This window comes from Protopterus annectens, chromosome 5.part1 (assembly GCF_019279795.1).
Source record: "Protopterus annectens isolate FY-2018-M chromosome 5.part1, PAN1.0, whole genome shotgun sequence".
Taxonomy (NCBI): domain Eukaryota; kingdom Metazoa; phylum Chordata; order Ceratodontiformes; family Protopteridae; genus Protopterus; species Protopterus annectens.
Window position 1 is genome coordinate 415,749,168 of NC_056736.1, and position 19,884 is coordinate 415,769,051.

The 19,884-nt window shown below is 38.4% G+C and overlaps 1 protein-coding gene across 1 annotated transcript in view; it reads left to right on the plus strand.

The window, feature by feature from the left end:
• ACE2 (angiotensin converting enzyme 2) overlaps nt 1-19,884 on the plus strand; it is a 366,082-nt gene that overhangs the window by 41,674 nt on the left and 304,524 nt on the right. Inside the window, exons 2-3 of the mRNA XM_044072791.1 lie at nt 6,303-6,461; nt 17,817-17,910. Of these exons, the coding sequence (XP_043928726.1) occupies nt 6,303-6,461; nt 17,817-17,910 (253 nt within the window). The remainder of the gene's footprint in view (nt 1-6,302; nt 6,462-17,816; nt 17,911-19,884) is intronic.

Below are 19,884 nucleotides of genomic sequence, written 5' to 3' on the forward strand. Positions count from 1 at the left end.
ATGTAGGGATAGTGAATCATGCATTACAATGGATTAGCAAGGAGGAAGTAAGGATAGCTATGAAGAGAATGAAGAATGGAAAGGCTGTTGGCCCAGATGACATACCTGTAGAAGCATGGAGGTGTTTAGGTGAAATGGCAGTGGAGTTTTTAACCAGATTGTTTAATGAAATCTTAGAAAGTGAGAGGATGCCTGAGGAATGGAGAAAAAATGTTTTGGTACCGATTTTTAAGAATAAGGGTGATGTGCAGAGCTGTAGTAACTACAGAGAGATTAAATTGATCAGTCACAGCATGAAGTTATGGGAAAGAGTAGTGGAAGCTAGGTTAAGAAGGGACGTTATGATTAATGATCAGCAGTATGGTTTCATGCCGGGAAAGAGCACTACAGATGCGATGTTTGCTCTGAGAGTGTTGATGGAGAAGTACAGAGAATGTCAGAAGGAGTTGCATTGTGTTTTTGTAGACTTAGAGAAAGCATATGACAGGGTGCCTAGAGAGGAGTTGTGGTATTGTATGAGGAAGTCAGGAGTGTCAGAGAAGTATGTAAGAATGGTACAGGATATGTATGAGAGTAGTGTGACAGCGATGATGTCTGCGGGGGGAGTGACGGATGCGTTTAAGGTGGAGGTGGGGTTACATCAAGGATCAGCTCTGAGCCCTTTCTTATTTGCAATGGTGATTAACAGGTTGACAGACGAGATCAGACAGGAGTCCCCGTGGACTATGATGTTTGCAGATGACATTGCGATCTGTAGTGAGAGTAGAAAACAGGTGGAGGAGACCCTGGAGAGATGGAGATATGCTCTAGAGAGAAGAGGAATGAAGGTCAGCAGGACTAAGACAGAATATATGTGTGTGAATGAGAGGGAGGATAGAGGAATGGTGAGGATGCAAGGAGTAGAGGTGGCGAAGGTGGATGAGTTTAAATACTTGGGGTCAATAGTTCACAGTAACGGTGAGTGTGGAAGAGATGTGAAGAAGAGAGTACAGGCAGGATGGAGTGGGTGGAGAAGAGTGTCAGGAGTGATTTGTGAAACACGAGTACCTGTAAGAGTGAAAGGGAAGGTCTACAAGATGGTAGTGAGACCAGCTATGTTATATTGGTTGGAGACAGTGGCATTGACAAAAAGGCAGGAGTTTGAGCTGGATGTGGTAGAGTTAAAGATGTTAAGATTTGCACTAGGTGTGATAAGGTTAGACAGGATTAGGAATAAGTATATTAGAGGGTCAGCCCAGGTTGGAAGGTTTGGAGACAAAGCCAGAGAGGGAAGATTAAGTTGATCTGGACATGTGCTGAGGAGGGATGCTGAGTATATTGGGAAAATGATGCTAAGGATGAAGCTACCAGGCAACAGGAAAAGAGGAAGGCCTAAGATAAGGTTTTTTGATGTGGTAAGAGAGGACATGCAGGTGGTTGGTGTGACAGAGCAAGATGCAGAGGACAGGAAGAAATGGAAACAGGTGATCCGCTGTGACGACCCCTAACAGGAACAGCTGAAAGAAGATGATGATATATATATATATATATATATATATATATATATATATATATATATATATATATAGATCTACTTCATCCGGTCGACATTCATATGGCCAAGACCATATGCTTGACATTCAAAATGTCAACCATAGAATAAAAAATAAAAAACACAAAAAAACTTACCTTCACACCGCTAGTAGGGGGGCTCTGCTGCCCACCTACACCCCCTCGTGTGGGGCTCTGTCCCCCATAACTTTAATATACCAACTCCGAGATTGCACTACAGTGTGGAAGATGGAAATCTTTCCATTTCACACTGTACGGAGATGCCAGTTCCACATGGTCGGCATTTCGAATGTCGATCATATGGTCTGAAATGTTGACCATGTGAAGGGATCCCATATATATATAACTATATATATATATATATATATATATATATATATATATGTATATATATATATATATATATGTATATATATATATATATATATGTGTATATATGTCTATATATATATATATATATACACACACACATATATATATAGATATATATATATATATATATATATATATATATATATATATATATATATATATTATAAAACTTGACGGTCAAATCTGTGAACCTATAAAATTGCAGCCAGGCTTGTCTTCTTTGAGGGGTCATTCCTGTAACAAGACTCTGGTACTGAGGAAGCAGATCTGGCCTCTGGCTATTCATTTTTTACCCTTCTGCTTCAACACAGCCACACCCTGGTGAGTATGATGCTTACTGAACACTGATTTACCAGATTCACTAAGAAGAACAGCCCTCTGTGCAATGGGCTGGTGAGTAATGTCCTTTTGTTTATCCTCAATTCTCTTTTAAGAGACCGCTTTTTATCTAATGACCTTTCTAACTTTCCTGGTGCACAATGCCATCTCTGCTCTCCTTCAGCTGTTCCTGATTCTTATAATGTTATTTCAGCATGCTCTGAACTATTCCTTTCATAATGTTTCCCAGAGTCACAGCGCGTATGTTATGTCAATCCTTCATATTTTTCATTGTCACTTTTCTCATACTAAGACAGTCAGTCAACTACTACTAGTCTCAGACCTGTGTTTTCCCCTGTGTCTTTTTTTTATCAAATGCATCAAATGTTAACATGACATAGGCAGTGTCCTGCACATGTTCTATTACTTTATTTACCTTGTGTGTTCACACTATTACTGATGTCAAGATCAAGGGTGTTCAGCTTCCTTCTGCTTGCTTCCTCTACATTAGTACTGCAGAACAGAATCCAAATACTGCCCCTGCTAATTTATACTTTAAGGTTGTGTTTTCACGACTTACATATTGTAGATCGAGGTCATTACTCACTGTCATTCTTCTTCAACTGACTACCAAACTCTTAATTTCTACATAAGTCTCTCATTGTCATTTAATCTAATCATTCTCAGGGCTATAATTGACCTCATGGACAGTATAACTGTATCATGCTTCCAGCAATCATGCATTGAATAAAGAATATGGCTACTACAAGATTATCATTTTGATCTTGGTAGACAAATTTGAGATAAAAATAGTCTATACAGCTGAGGATAACCATAAGTCTTTCTTCAATTATGCCTACAACCTTAAAGGCAGCACCAACAATATGTTCAACTAATGGTGAATAGAACCACCTATGTGGAGCCAGAAGGTGCAGCAAATCTGCTGGCCTATAAATTTAGCTCCAATTTTTCCATCTCCTCCAGTCTCCCCACAAACAAAATACCTTGCAACATGTCTCCATCAACAATCAGTAGTGAGCAGGTCCTCAGTGTGTTCTGTAAAGCTAAGACCTCTGTTTAGATGGGCCCTGATAATATCCCAGGATACCTTCAGAACAGCATAAAACATGACTTGTCAGGTCTTCTAGAATCTCTATTTAACCATATCCAGACAAGATTAATGACAAACAAATGGAGGACTGCAACAGCTAACCGTTCATACAAAGGGAGGATCTTCCTTGAACCTTAGCAACTGCAGACCAGTAACATTGACTAATCTCATATGCGAGGCCATGGAAAGAATTATCATGGCCAGTTTGGTTTTGTCAAAGGCAAGCCATACCTACTTAAACTTGTGGATTTTTTGAGAAGGTCGCTGAAGTTATGGATGAGGGAAAAACAATGCACACTACATATCTCAGCCAGGCCAAGGCATTCAAAACAATACCTCAGTCAGACATTGTAGATAGACTTACAAAATTAGGTATAAACCCATATGTCAGCAGATGGATAGCTAGCTGGCTCAGTGATAGGACACAAAATGTTAGGATAGGGGAATTCACCTCCACAAAGTGGCCAGTCACTAGTAGAGTCCCACAGAGATAAGTGCTGGGGACTGTCTTTTTTGACGCCTACGTCTCTGAAATCAAGGCACATGTCAAGGGCCTCGGGATGACCAAGCTTGCAGATGGCTGCAAACTAGGAGTGGTTATTAAAACCCTTAAGACACAGACACCCTTCTAGAGGGCCTGACACAGACAAACAACTGCTGCCAGAACCATGGACTAAAACTCAATGTGAAAAATGCATAATAGCACCCTTTGGAAAGATGGACACTACTGGGAATTAAAAGTAGACACAGTGGTGAGAGTTCTGGGAACGCATGTTAACAGTACCCTGACCTTTACCACGTGTCTACTGTGGGGTGAGAAAATCAGTCTATATTGTGCAGCCAATCATCAAGTACAGTGCATCCTTCGGCATGTACCTGACCAGGTAATTGAAACAGCTTCAGTGCAAAGAGGTTCCTCCCAAAAAGAATACAAGGAGTAAACAATAAGTCCTATGTGGACCATTTCAAAGCCCTATCTCTGTATTTGGTTTCTGACAGACTGCTGTCTGGTGATCTATGCCTAGCCTACAACACAGCCACTGATCCCACACTGATGGATTTGTTGCACATCTGCAAAACAAATAACATCAGAAATCCCTAATTCTTAGGACCTGACCCTTGTCTCTGACATGAACAAGACATTTTGGGGGGACAGGTATGTGTCTCAAAGATTACCCCTTGTATGGAACAGGCTTCCCAACCATGTGCAGCAAAACTCATCCTTTACCCTATTCAAATGTAATTTGTACCAATGAATCGGAAAACACAAATTTACTCTTGGTTTGGCACCCACATCCCTAATGGACAGGGCAGCCTATGAACACTTGATGTGTACAAGCATATATTGTAATCGCAAAATTCCTTGGGGTATTGACATGACACATCAGTAATCCTCCTCTCCTCCTCCTTATCCCCCCATTTTCCTATTTTCTACATGGGGTCGGGGTGTTGTGTCAGCAGTCTCCATCTCTCTCTTTTTCAATGCCAGTCTACTGCCTTCTTCAAAACTCACGCCTGTCACAGCTCTTCTGTCACACAATCCATCCACCTCTTTGCTGGACACCCTCATTTTCTCTTGCTTTCTTCCTGTCTGTCTCAAATTGTCTTCAACCGATTGTCTTCTGCTTTTCTGCATGTGCACCCGGACCACGGTAATCTGTTGTGTTTGACCTTCTCTAAAATTGGAGCTACTTTAGCTTTTGGTCTGATGTTATCATTTCTTTGTCTGTCAAACAGTGTGCATTCTACCTCCCATCTCAGGCACTTCATCTCTATTACCTCTAGCATCTTCAAATGCTCTACCTTTACTGCCCAGGTTTCTGTACCATACATCAGTACTGGTCACACTACTGTTCTGTACAACTTACTTTTTAGTTCTTTGGCATTCATCTGTCATACACTACACCCAACACTCTGTGCTAGTAACTTGTAGCCCGTCTGATTCTAACTTTGAGCTTCTCATTCAGACTTCCCTTCTCCTCAACCACCCCTCTCATATGCCACCAGTATTTTGGTAAATTTGGAGTAAGTTTGGATAAGCTTAAAGTGGGTCTTGGGCTGATAGCCTAGTAACTTTGTATAAACTTCTGACCCTCTATGGGGCTCCAGAAATACCTGAAGTACTATCTACAAAATTCTTGCAATTTTTAATTTAAACTGTTTTTGGTAGTATGCTACAGAAAAAAAATGTGTGGTGTATTTATCAGACTAAAGAATTTCATATAATTATGCTGCTGTAAACCTCTAGTGGTGTATTTGTCACTGTTACAAGATCATCAGCATTAAATGTATTGTTCCTCCTTCCAGTGTAACTTGTCCAATATGTTATACAAACGCAACAGCAATATTTCATAGTGAAGCTTTTGTTTGACTTTATTCCTGTCATTTGTACCATGGCAATATAGTGGCATGAATTTATTATGATTAGAAGATTGTTTCCATTTCTTTTTATTTATTGCTTTTCATTGTCTGTGTGACCTTTCTAATCTTAGGTCTGGATCTTCACTATTACTGGAAATATTCTATAAGTGCTTTTAAGGTCCTCTAAAGACTACAGTTAACATGGTGGTTCAATGTGTCTGTGTCTTGTGATGCTTTTCTGTTTTGTATTTTCCTTGATACAGTATTTTTTAAATTTACTATTCTGCTAACAGGGCTGGAAAATCAATGTAGTATCATTTTACTTTATGCAGTGTGTGTGTGTGTGTGTGTGTGTGTGTGTGTGTGTGTGTGTGTGTGTGTGTGTGTGTGTGTGTGTGTGCCTCTGTTTATCTGTGTCTGTTGGCTATGCACTACTTTGTAATTCATTCTAATTGAAAAAAAAAATGTAATTGAGAATTTCCTGAAAATGATGTAGCTATCTTTATGCAGAATATTTCACAGTTTAAAAAATAAAACTTACATTTGTCCTTCAGTGTTACTAAATGAATATTAACTCATTTATTTGCAGAATGAGATGGGAGCAAAGTGGTCAGCATTCTATGTTAAAGTATCTGAAGATTCAAGAAAGTTCCCAATAAATGAAATTACAAAGTCTATCAACAAACTCCAACTTCTTGCTCTGCAGGAGCAAGGGTCATCAGTTTTAGCGCCAGAAAAATATGAACGGGTATGTTTATGATGTCATTTTCTATTGCTTATGCCATAATGAATCATTAAATGTATTCTTTTGTTTTTAATGTTGAACTAAACCATTCTGGCTTCTGCAGTTAAGGCAAAGTAAAAAACTATTCATGACAGATGGGAGTTTCGATAAAACAACAGAGTTTGTCATATTTAAAATCTACAGTTTGACAATAGTTAAGTATTACCAATGTCAAGGAAGTTTGTTTCAGCAATAGTTTAATGTAGTTACCTCATGAGTTAACCTCATGAAGAAAACATTGATGAAAACATGCTTCACTTACTATCTTAAAGGAAGTTTTGTGAAGGATGTGGAAAAATGATTTTCAAATGCAATAGTTAACATGAGCAGATTTTAAAAGACAGCATGTATCATATTCATGTGATCTTCAAAGCATTATGTTACTAATTTCAGCTATCATAATTGATTTTAGTATGAGTAACAGGCAGCTTTTTCCAAGCCACAATGTCTCTGAATAAAGTTATTGATTGATTTATGAATATATGTATGTATAATTAATCGTTTCTTCTTTGTCTTGATCCCATCCTATTTGAAAGAACAGAACAGAAGTTTCTCTAAGAGTTTTTTTTTTTTTTGCATCCTTGCAGAACCTAGTCATATGATTCCTCTATCTGCACCCATCTGGCTTATTTGTTCTTCAGGGTCAAGGTACAAGCATTCCGGCCTGAGTTGAGAGCCTGTCAGCTTATTCATTCCTGCTCAGGAAGCCAAATCAGCTCATTTGTCAATACTGCTTTCACTGAGCACTTTCTCCTTTTGGTGGCTTTCTGAACTCCCTGAACTTTGCTCTATGCAGGAACACACTTCCACACTCTAGGTCCTGTGGTATTTGCTTCTGTACAATGGTAGTGTCTACTTTTGAGGCCAGTGCTCCATGGATGTAGCATCCAGTGATCTCACCAGGTATCACACAAGTAGTGAACCAGAACCACCTCCCAACACCCTGGATGGATGAGCCAGCAATGGCCACTCACTCTCATTTATCCACAACCAGCTCCTCCAGATGGCTGATCTGCTATTTGAATTGGGTCCTCTACACATGGGCCTAAGAGTGTTATTTTAATGTGGGAGCCATTTAATAAACACATTTTATTTATTATTTTATTTAACATTTGTTTACTGGGAAAGTCCAACTTGGAACAAAGCCAATTTTCAGCAGAGGCCCAGGAAGAAATGCTCCAAATGCATGTCTTTATAACATGGGAGGAAACCGGAGCACCTGGAGGCAACCCACACGAATGCAGGAAGGACAGGCAGACTCTGCACAGAAGGCACCCCAGCTGAGAATCGAACCAGAGAACCTCTTGTTGTGAGGCGACAATGCAACCGCTGCACCACTGGTTCATAGGTTCATAGGTTGGTACTAGGCTATTGGCTCTAGGGCCTATACAAGCCTAGCCATAACAATTCCCTGGCTATTTATTCCCACAATATTTACTTCCCTGGACCCCTGTCTAGCAGGGTGACTGATGTGATCCCCGGGATGAATTTCCTATCTCCCATCCAATCGTCAAGGTTCCTTTTGAAGAGGGCCAAAGAGGTGCTTTGTCTGACATGTATGGGAAGTCTATTCCAGAGTCTGGGGAGTCTCGGGGTCAGGAACCTATTCCTCCAGCATGTTTTGTTCATTGTGATGACAATGTTTAGATCCCTGGAGTGTGTGGCTCTGAGGGATTGGGATTGCTTTGTGTAGCATGTCCAACAGCTCTGGGTTTGACATGGCCTTGTATGTTAAGCAGAGATCGCCTCTGAGTAGACGATATGTGACAGAGTATAGCTGGAGTTTTTTTAGATGGTCAGCATAGGGCATCTGCTTTAGACCTGTGATTCTTCTAGTGAGGTATTTCTGCGGCCTTTTCAGTTGTTGCAGATGTCTTGAGAGGTACATACCAAAATGGGCATTGTATTCTATAATGGGTCTAATGAGGGATGAGTACAGTGGGACAATGACCTCCTTTTTTCTGGATGAAAAGCCCTTAGTGATGAGGTGTGCTGCATAGAAGGATTTCCTGACTGTTGTGGCGATGTGGTTATCGAAGATGAGACCACTGTCCACCTGTGTCCCTAAGTCTCTTATCACACTTTCGGTGTTTAGTGTACTGCCACATATTGTTGGTCTAATTGTGCGGAAGGTGCTTTACACCAATCTCAGTAACAGCATAGATGTCTATATGCTCCAGAGTGAGGAGAGCTTGTAGGATGAGGAGCTTCTTGTTGACACACTATTTACTTCCCTGGACCCCTGTCTAGCAGGGCGACTGACGTGATCCCTGGGGTGAATTTCCTTTCTCCCATCCAGTCATCAAGGTTTCTTTTGAAGAGGGCCAAAGAGGTGCTTTGCTTGACATGCATGGGCAGTCTATTCCAGAGTCTGGGGTGTCTCTGGGTCAGGAACCTATCCCTCCAGCATGTTTTATTTATTGTGATGACAAGGTTTAGATCCCTGGAGCATGTGGCTCTGAGGGATTGGGATTTCTTTAAGTGTAGTACGTCCAACAGCTCTGGGTTTGACATGGCCTTTTATGTTAAGCAGAGATCGTCTCGGAGTAGATGATATGCAACAGAGTATAGCTGGAGTTTTTTAAGGTGGTCAGCATAAGGTATCTGCTTTAGGCTTATGATTCTTTTAGTGAGGTATTTCTGCAGCCTTTTCAGTTGTTGCAGATGTCTTGAGAGGTACATACCAAATGGGGCGTTGTATTCTATAATGGGTCTAATGAGGGATGAGTACAGTGGGACAATGACCTCCTTTTTTCTGGATGAAAAGCCCTTAGTGATGAGGTGTGCCACATAGAAGGATTTCCTGACTGTACTAAACAAAGGTGGTTCAGACTGCATAACTGACAATCATCACATGCTTAAAATGCTATGATGACATAACTATATTGTGTATTTGAGCAAATTGATTATAATTATAGATGTTGCTAGCCTTCATCTGTAAATCTCTACATAAGTTTGTACTGCTGGTTTTATACTCAGTTGCACTACAGGGCTCATGTATTCCCATTTCTGACATTATTGGCAATTCTCTATAGACAAGTAATAAATACTACAAAAATGATCTACCTAATAATAAATTATATTGATAATGGTGACTCAAATAATTTTTATGTAGCCAGTACTAAAAGAACAGATAACAACAAGTTATAAGTTAAAAACAAATAATGCATGACAACCTATCTACCTATGGAATAAATACATTGGTATGACAGAAACAAGTAACTCTTAAATATCCACCAGTAAAACTGGTTTTATTTCTGTTGTAATTCATACTGGCAAGTCATTCATTAAAAAGACCAAAGACTTAGTAATGTACATTTGCTTAAGATTTATGTAAAATGTCACACAGTGCTCTCTCTCTCTCTCTCTCTCTCTCTCTCTCTCTCTGTCTCTCTTCACCCCAAGATCTTCCCTCTGATCTACCTGGCATGCTTTCTGTATAGTTGCTCCATCCCTTTCATTCCCTTCCTCGGCCCCTTAGAGAGAGATTTCTGATTTGTCAAAGTTCAGAAAAATATCTTATTACCCAGCTTGGCTGTTCCAGTAATGTGATGTAAAGGGATCAAGCCCTGACTATGGCCCAGTCGACCTGGATTAGTGGCTCAGGTGATGGAGGGAGTGGCAGGGAGGGATGTGAGTACCTGTTCCAGGTGAGAGGATGTTTGTCGATGATGTGAGTTGCCCTCAGACATAACTGATGAATGTGAGGCAAGGCAGGGAACTTATAGGGCATATAAAGTCGTCGTCCCCAGGACAGATGCAAAGATACTCAAGCCTCTAGGATGCCCTTAGGATCTAAAACAAGTCCCAGCAATATCAGAGTAAGTAGGAGATACGATAGACCTGACATGGACATAGAGCATTGGTGGTGGTGGCTGGGCTGGTTAAATGATGTCCCAAGGGGGACCAAAAAATATATATAAAAAAAAAAAAAAAAAAAAAAAGATCTTAAAACCCATCTTAAACTGTAAGTCAGGTGTTCCCATCTCCAAAAAAGGCACATTACTTAACACTCTTACTCCTAGCCTTAATAATCATGTCATCCTCTGCATTAGCCTCCTCACTCTTCAGTTCTGTACAAATGTATATAACATAATTAGGTACTCTCTAACTTCTAACTACAGTATTCTGACAATCTTTTAGTTCTTCACATAAACTGGACTGTACCTTTGCATGCTGACTGTCTATTTTTTTTTTCTTTTTCTTTTTTTTTATTGTTTATTGTTATCATGCCATGTAATGTTTATTTTTCATTCTTTATCACAATGTTTCTCTTTGTATATTTTCATCTATTGTTTGCTACATGTGCATATTTTTATTCATCTTGGCTGTGCCTGTAAATGGTCATTCTTGATTCATGCACTATCCTGATAAATAAATGTCAACAACATAAAAATAATGCTAATACATAAATGTTTAGTAGTCTTAGATTTTCAAGACAATACATCTTATCACTGTTACTGGAAAGCTAGAAAGTTGTGGGTTCCAGTCCTACATAAGGTGAGTAAATCAATGTTTTAGTCTTGATACTTCAGTGCTATATGAGAGGACATCCGCACTCTGTAGATACCATCTTTGAGATTAGACATTGAATTTCTATCTTCCCGTTTAGGTGTGTGTAGTACTGACTGTATGGCAATTAATGATGAATAGTAGGTCTCAAAAAACTGTTTTTAAATATTATAGACATTATTGATTAAAACATTTAAACAAGAATTCAAAATAATTTATAAAATACATTAATCCAGTCCTCAACCATAAAAGACATTTATATTTATGGTTAACACATACATATATACAGATTATACATAAATGTATTCATGCTTAAAAACACTGAAATAATACCACCCTATCATTTTTTATTTACACTGGAATTCCTTCTGTACTTTGTTTAAAAAAATGAAAAAAAAACTTTATGGAAAATGAAATCATGCTTTAACAGAATTTATATCTAGACTTTTTCATTATTTTACTCTGGTGACTACTGATAATCAGCCCTCTCCCAAACCAATCATCCCATTTGTTCCCCCATCAATGGAGCACAAAGGGCAGCTGAGACGGGTCAGTATTAATGCAGCCATCAGGAGTGGATTGATTCTTCTAATTAAGTTCTACACTTCACACCCACCCATTGACAACCTGTGGTTGAGACGTGTAGTGGGCATCAGCATTGCATTGTCCCTCACTTCTGCAGATAGGCAGTGCAATAGTAGGTCATCCCTGCCCACCCACAGGATGCACCATGTAGTAGTTGCTTCTGGTTTTCACTATGTGCATGCACTCCAAAGTGTACATACATCCTCCAAGCTATCAACTGAACCTGAGTCACTTGGGCATAGTCAGGGTTCCATCCCTTCTATACCACCAGTGAGTTTGCATCTGCTTTGGACAGTAGATAATTAGAAGAAAATTAAATGCATTTTGAATTTCTGCATTTACCTTCTATTCCCTAATGATATATCCATTTGAGAACAGTCTTCCCTCTTAATTGACTGAGTTACATCCTATAATGTCCTTCCCTTGACCCTTGACCTTCTCCCCCAGAGTCTGTGGATGATTTACAGCAACCACTGAACCATCTAACCTTCTGAAAGTACTCTTGGGCATATCATCAAATTCCTGTCACACACAGGCCTTCAATTTTATGTGACCATTACAGCAATTGCCTTCTTGGCTTATATGTAAATATAGATTATCTCTGAAGAATTCTGCACTAGAGTTGCTCAAAAAATTAATCTCCTTTTAACTTGATGGCGTCTGTCACTGTTGATAGCATTAGGTAGTCTTAGACAGTGGTCTCCAACCTTTTTTGCACCAAGGACCGGTATCAATGTAAGACAACTTTCCACGGACCGGCCATCTTGCTGCGTGCATAATAAAGTGCTTATTTATTTGTTTATTTGACATTTGTTTAATGAGGAGGCCAGACCCAAGGAGAAAAGCTCCAAAAGTACAATAAAAAGACAAATGACAATAATTACCAAAAAAAACACACTCACAATCACACAGTCTCTTTTGCATTCATGCATGCATTCTCTCACACACATCGTTTTCACTCTTTTCCGATCTCTCACACACAGTCACTCCCTCATTTATGCATGCATTCATTCATTCACACATCACTCTCACTCTCCTGTTCTCACACATACACACACACAGCCACTTCCTCATTCATACCTGCATTCATTCACACATCACTCTTACTCTCCCAGTCACACATACACACACACAGCCACTTCCTCCTTCATACCTGCATTCATTCACACATTTATTCCCACACTCACTTACGCATTCATTCATACATCACTCTCCAGGTCTCACACACACACACACACACACACACACACACACACACACACACACACACACACACACACACACACACACACACACACACACAGACACTTCTTCATTCATTCACACATTGCTCTCACTCTTCCGATCTCAAACATACACATACATAGTCACTTCTTCAATCATACCTGCATTCATTCACACATTGCTGTCACTCTCCCGAGCTCACACATACACACACACACAGCCACTTCGCATTCATTCAAACAGACACAGCCACTTCCTCATTCATGCCTGCATTCATTCACACATCGCTCGCACTCTTCCGATCACACATATACACACACAGCCACTTCTTCATTCATTCCTACATTCATTCACACATCGTTCTCACTCTCCCGATCTCACATACATACACACTGACTCTTTTGCTTTCATGCATGCATTCACTCACACACACAGACAGACACATTTTACCTTACCCGACGGCCCGGTTCCAAGTGCTCCATGGACCGGTACTGGTCCATGGCCAAATGGTTGGGGAACGCTAGTCTTAGAGTTACCACCATTCTAAGCACTGACCACAGCTCATTCCTGTTGCTAGGACTTTGAATAGAAAGAGTCCTTTCAATTTTCAGATCCCAAGCCTGCCATGGTTTATTCCAGAAGGTGCTTTGGAGATAGAGTTAGAATTTATCCTGTACAGACCCATCTACTATATTATCCATGGCTACTTCCACTCTGTGTATGAGCTTCTTGGGTCTGTCAAGCCAAGCCACTACTCATGCTGTCTAACCCTGGCCATTACAAAGTAGTGGTTATCTGACACATCACCACCTCTTTTGATTTGAATGTCCCAAATATATGGGTCACAAGCCTTAGGTCACAAGTTCCACACCTCTCAACCTCTAAGCATACAAAATCTGGACAAAGCCAAAAAGTAATGGGGGAATAAAGGCCCCAAAATACAGAAAACGTTTATATATTGCTTTTATAAACTTAGAAATCTGCTAGAATAAAAAGTTTTGTGTTACCATACATTTTCTAAAATACCTGAAACTCAAATGTCTGTCATTATTTAGTCAATACAATCCTCACTAACTGGCCATAAAACCACATATTTTATGAGGATCAAACCAAAAAATATGAAGAAGAATTCTGCACATTCTGCAAAAATCTGTACTATTGAGAGGTATTGTCATGACTACAAAGTTGTAATTTCACCTTTAGCTTTGAGTGATCTGGTACCAAGTATATTTTGCTCAGATTTGTGTTACTTATTATCTTTGTTATGAAAAATCTACAATTAACACAGAAATTGAATAACAATTCACTATTCAGCTTCACATCATGGAAGCCACATCTTCCCATCGTGCTCTTCCAGGCACCTCTATTATTCTCTGCATGAGCTTTGATGCATATCAGCAGAACTACAGAGTGAGCACTACTTGTATAGTCTCCAAGACTGTCAAATGTTCTGAATAGCTGACAGGTACTTAAGTACAAAAACAGACAAAGTTTTCCTTTCTTCAACTTGCAGTCACATTGAACAGTTCCTTTTTTCTAAACTCCAGCTGTAATGCACCCATCATTCAGTCTTAGCAGGAACTCTCAACAGCAATTCCAGAGCTAGAAGTTTGTGTGTGTGTGTGTGTGTGTGTGTGTGTGTGTGTGTGTGTGTGTGTGTGTGTGTGTATGTGTGAGAGTGTGTGTGTTGTGGCGGGGCACTACTGACTGAGATGTCTGGCTCCAGAATAAATGTTGTTTATAAAAGCCCCACCTCTATATCTAAGTGGTCCTTTCAACCTCCCATTACAGGAGTGAGTTTATAGTTCATCTCGTAAGGGACATTTTCCATTGCCATTTCCTTATGCATCCCACTCCTCTGTACCTTTTGGGTGCCATTGCACCTGTCACCCTTTTACGTGGTAGCTCCATGCATCCTTTTTGGGCTGAATTTATGTGGGCTGCATGAGTCATCTAGTTAGTAGGTGCTCATTGGTAAACATCACTCACAGATGTGATTCTAGGGAGTGGATTTCTGCATCTTTCTTCCATGCGAATCTTTCTTTTTGTTTGAAAGAACCATAAAACTGTTCCTATTTTAGAGGAACATTTTTGCCTGGCCATCTTTTATAATAGCCCTGTCATGCTTTCTATCTAACTCAAGTTGCAATTTTTTGAATGGTCCCATAAATGATCATTGTCCCAGGAGTGATCATGATCCCAGAAAGGCAAACTATTATCCTACAATAATCTTTTTAAAAATTTTACCTCAAGTTATTAATAATTATAGAAGTGAAAGTACACATGCACGTTTGGAAATTTGTAGTACCTTCACCTGATTCTGAATATACAACCATTTTTTACAGCCATGACTGCTCAGTTGCTAGCTGAAATGATGTTTTTATTTTTTTAGCTCCCAAAAGAAGATCCCTTATTCTTTGCAAATTCTGTTTTATAAATTTACATATGAAGTCTCACTTCCTCTTTTTATAAAACATATTAATAGCTAGCATGGGCTGAACATATTTCCATATGTGATTTAAAACAGCTAAATGTATGAGTTAGCAGTGGGCCTGATGGTGCAGGGTTGAGATTTATGCATACTCCAGGACATCTAGGATGTGAACAGAGGAGTAGAGATATGAGCATAAAAAAGGCTAGGATTTAAGCCTCAGGTATACATTTTTGAGTTTTTCTTGGTTTACTAAACTGCAAGTTATACTTTATAACATAAAATTTTACATCCATTGGACTTGTGTTATAAATGAGACGGAGTCCTACTTTGTGACCATTAATTGCCAATACAAGCTTTAACCTTTTGCAACCCACAACTGAATAAAGGAGATATTGAAGGCGTATCAATAATTCCATAGGTTCATAGGTGAGGACTAGGCTAACTGGTGTTTTTTAAGCCTGGCCAATTTTGATTTTGTAGTTTGAATTAACCTATCCCAGTTGGTATTAAACTGGACTTACCTATCCCATGGTTGATAATTATATAGTGCACAGAGTGAGAATAACTGGGATGATACCATAGATAGTTTGACGGGATCCATGCTTGAGACAAAGCATTTAAGAGTTGCCTCTGTCCATTAGTAGTACAGGGGCAGTCTTAGGGTAAATATTCTGTTTCCTATCCATAGAACCAAGTTGTGTTTGAATTTGGACATTGATGAACTTTGTTTTCCATGGATGGGGAGTATGCTCCAGAGCAATAGTATCCTTTGCGAGATATACCTATCCCTTCAAATTACTCTGTTGATCACTAATAAACAATATTTATGATGTGTTTGGAAAATTCATTAACACAAATTTAGATATAAAATGGTGGCATAGATTTTTAATAACATTTACTATTACATGGGATTTCCCTGATAAAACACATAGAGAGATTTTTGGTTTATGGGGAAATAACCTATTTTGTTGATTGCAATGTATTGAAAATCAACAAGCTTTGAACACACAAAGTATATTGTCAACCTATGGCCTATCCCCTAATGACTGCTTGGTTCTTCAGAGTGTCACAGCATACATTAAGGATCTGTGTAGAATAATACATAAGTCATCCTTCAAAACCGTACCAAAAATTCTAAACTGGATTTTTGGAATTCTGTATAATAATATCAGTGTTAAGAATGAATTATCATATATATATATATATATATATATATATATATATATATATATATATATATATTTAAAACACTTTAATTGTCTATAAGACAGCTCCTAAAGATTCTTACTGGCAATCCCTAACTAAAGGGTTTCAAATATCATTATCAATGGAAGATAAAACAAACATTTTATTTTCAGTTAAACTAACTTCTTACTCACAATTCTGGAGGATTTTTCATTGGAAATTTCTACACAGATCCTTTTTGACACCTGAGAAACTCTCAAAAATGAACCCTTCAAACAGCAAGTTATGTTGGAGATGTCATCTGTCCACTAATGCTGACTGGTCTCATATTTTTTATGACTGTACTAATATTAAACCATATTGGAATGAGATTAACACATTTCTTCAAGCTATCTATACTGATATATTTGTTTTGACAAAGTCTTTAATTTTATTGAATGTTGTTAATAGTAATAATATGAAGAAAGATTACCTGTATTTGTTGTAGACAATGTTAGCAAAAGCCAGAAAATGTATAACTAGAAGATGGAACTCTAATGTAGCACCCACAATGGAGGAATTCCTATCATCACTGAAGAAATGCATACTAATGGAGAAAAGAACTAAAGAGTTAAGAACTTTTCCTAAGCCATTGGTTAATAGTCCGTGGAGGAAAGTTTTGAATTTGATTGATACCCTACAGATGGAACCAAACTCTTCTTAACTATCATAGTTTATATATTAACTTATTATTTAACTACAAATGTTTTTATCTGAATCCTTTTTGTCAGGCCGAATGTAAATACTGTAAATAATTATTGAATGCTATGAATGTATTAAATTATTGTGTTATTTCATCAAAATAAAAATCATTTGAGTAAAAAAAAATGTTCTGTTGATGTTGCAGAAGAGGTTTAGATCCCTTGACTGAGTATTTCTGATGACATTTAACTTGCTGATATGCAGTAAATCCATCTGTACCAAGTTGGAGGATGCCTTGTATGCCAGACACAGGTCACCTCGTAGCAGTCTGTAGGACACTGAGTATAGGGCATTGTATATAAATGGATGTTGTACACACACACAACTAGACAGTTACGCAAATAGGTAGTTAGATAACTCATCAGTTAGGTAGACACACAGATAGATAGGTAGATGGACACCACAAAAGATAAATAAACACATAGATGGATAGACAGATAGAAAGACAGACAGACATAGTGACAGATGTTTGGAACTGATTTTGGCAAGGTGTCTGTTATGGTTTGTGACATTTACTCAGAATGCAAATTGTCACTTTATTTATGTAAACAGATGCTAATGTTGTAAGAAAAACAATCACCACCTTTTTCTTAATGTGAAATTCTAACCACGATCATCTATTTCTTTTTCTTTTTCAGTTAAATGCTGTTCTGAATGAAATGAGTACAATTTACAGCACTGGTGTTGTGTGTAAACATGATGATCCAACTCACTGTCTGCCACTGGAACCAGGTATTAGACAGAGCTGATCACATTAAAACAGATTACTTTGCAAGCATATGTTTAACTGGATGAGTTTATGCTTATATTGTGTTTTTCTGCAATGAAAAATTGTTTTATTGTGTTTTATTATGTGCATAATTATCAGAAAGTTTGAAACATGACAGCAGATCTCAAAATAATGTACCACAGCTTCATTTACACACTAAATTTACTGACATTACCACCTTTTCCTCTATATGCTTCTCTGTTGTTCACCATGTACCCTTAATCTGCCCCTCTGTATCCTCTTTTTTAGTGCTTGTTTGCTTTAAAGCTCTTTTTCCCTCACTATCCTCCAATATTTATACTTGCTTATCTTTTCCTCACATTCCCTTGTTCTCATATCCTCTTCTTTTCTTCTTACCTGGTACTCCTTTGTCTTCCTTGTTCATACCTCCAACATTTCTCTTCCTTCTTTAATGTTCCTTATTACTCTTTTATTAGTTTTCCTCACTTATACCTAAAGTTTATTGCACTACTTTAGGTGGTTTCTTCTACTCTATCATATTTCTGAATATAGCTCTCATCTACTATTTTTACACATTAATGTACATTTTCTTCATGAGTCTGTATAGCAATCCCGACCATTGAACTCCTACCTATTGATATGGGTCTATATTAGAACATCGAAGTTTCAAAACTTTGAATGTTCTAATATCAAACCCTATTCAGCGAAAGCTGAAAACATCGAACATACAGAACAGCGAAAATTTTCCTAGGGAAAAAATTTGCTGTTCCAAAACACATACACACAACACAAGCACACCAAACAAACAGCAATCGACACACATACCCCTAAAATTGTACACCTAACCCTACACTAACCTATACACACACCACTAACTATCCACTTACCTTAACCCAAACCCTAACCCTAAGGTCTGTCACTATGGCACACTCACCTCACCAGTGCCCTAAGCCTAACTCACCTACCTCGCCCTAACCCTCACGTCCACACAATCGCACACTTACCTGAACCCGACCTGTAACTTTCCACCACAGCACTGAAAATACCAAAGCAACAGAAACAGACAACCAAATTCTTTCCCTAGGGAAAAAATTTGGTTTTCTGTTGCTTCGATATTTTCAGCTTTCGCTGTATAGGGTTCGATATTAGAACATTCGAAGTTTTGAAACTTCGATGTTCTAATATAGACCCTATTGATACACATATACATTACATAATGTAAATATTTTTGCTGGGGGGGCAAGCACAGTGTTAGATATTTTGCCTCAAGGGCTTTGAGATGAAAAATTATGAGGGTTCTATTTATTTGGTGTGAAAATAACGCAGGATTTCACACTGAACGAGGGATAGTGCATAACAGCCTATTTCAGATACATGGGTCTGGAGCTGGAGATTCATCAGTTCCCTAATTAATTTGGCCCTGAGCAAGCCCATTTCCCATACTTCCTGGCATGTGTACACATCTTTTAAGTACACAAACTCCAAGACTACACAACAGTGGGGGATAAGCAGAAATTTCCTTATCCCCACTGCTTTGTACTCTCATTGCAGAACACCACATCATTCAGATGAAATGAACAATATGGGGAATTTGTGTGATAAAAATTGAGAATGAATGTAAAGCTAATGGATGGACTAAATGCCAGCCTATATGTTGTATCTATATTGAACATAATTCATGCGAACACAAAAAGAGAAAGTGCTGTTCACCGAAATTACATTCAATAACAATGGAGTTTGCTTTTTTCTTCAATGTCGTATGACCATGCACTATGTCCAAGGGGTGGAGCTGTGCAATAAAAAAAAAAAAAAAAAAGAGTTCTTTATCAAAGGTGGTTTTGACGAACAGTTTTCATTTTTTTTCCATTTGCTAAAATAACCTTTAATGAGTCGACATGAATCCACCTATTACATATATAAATATTTATATACATAGATAAATAGAGATGAAAGAAAAATGGAAAACTATTTGTACA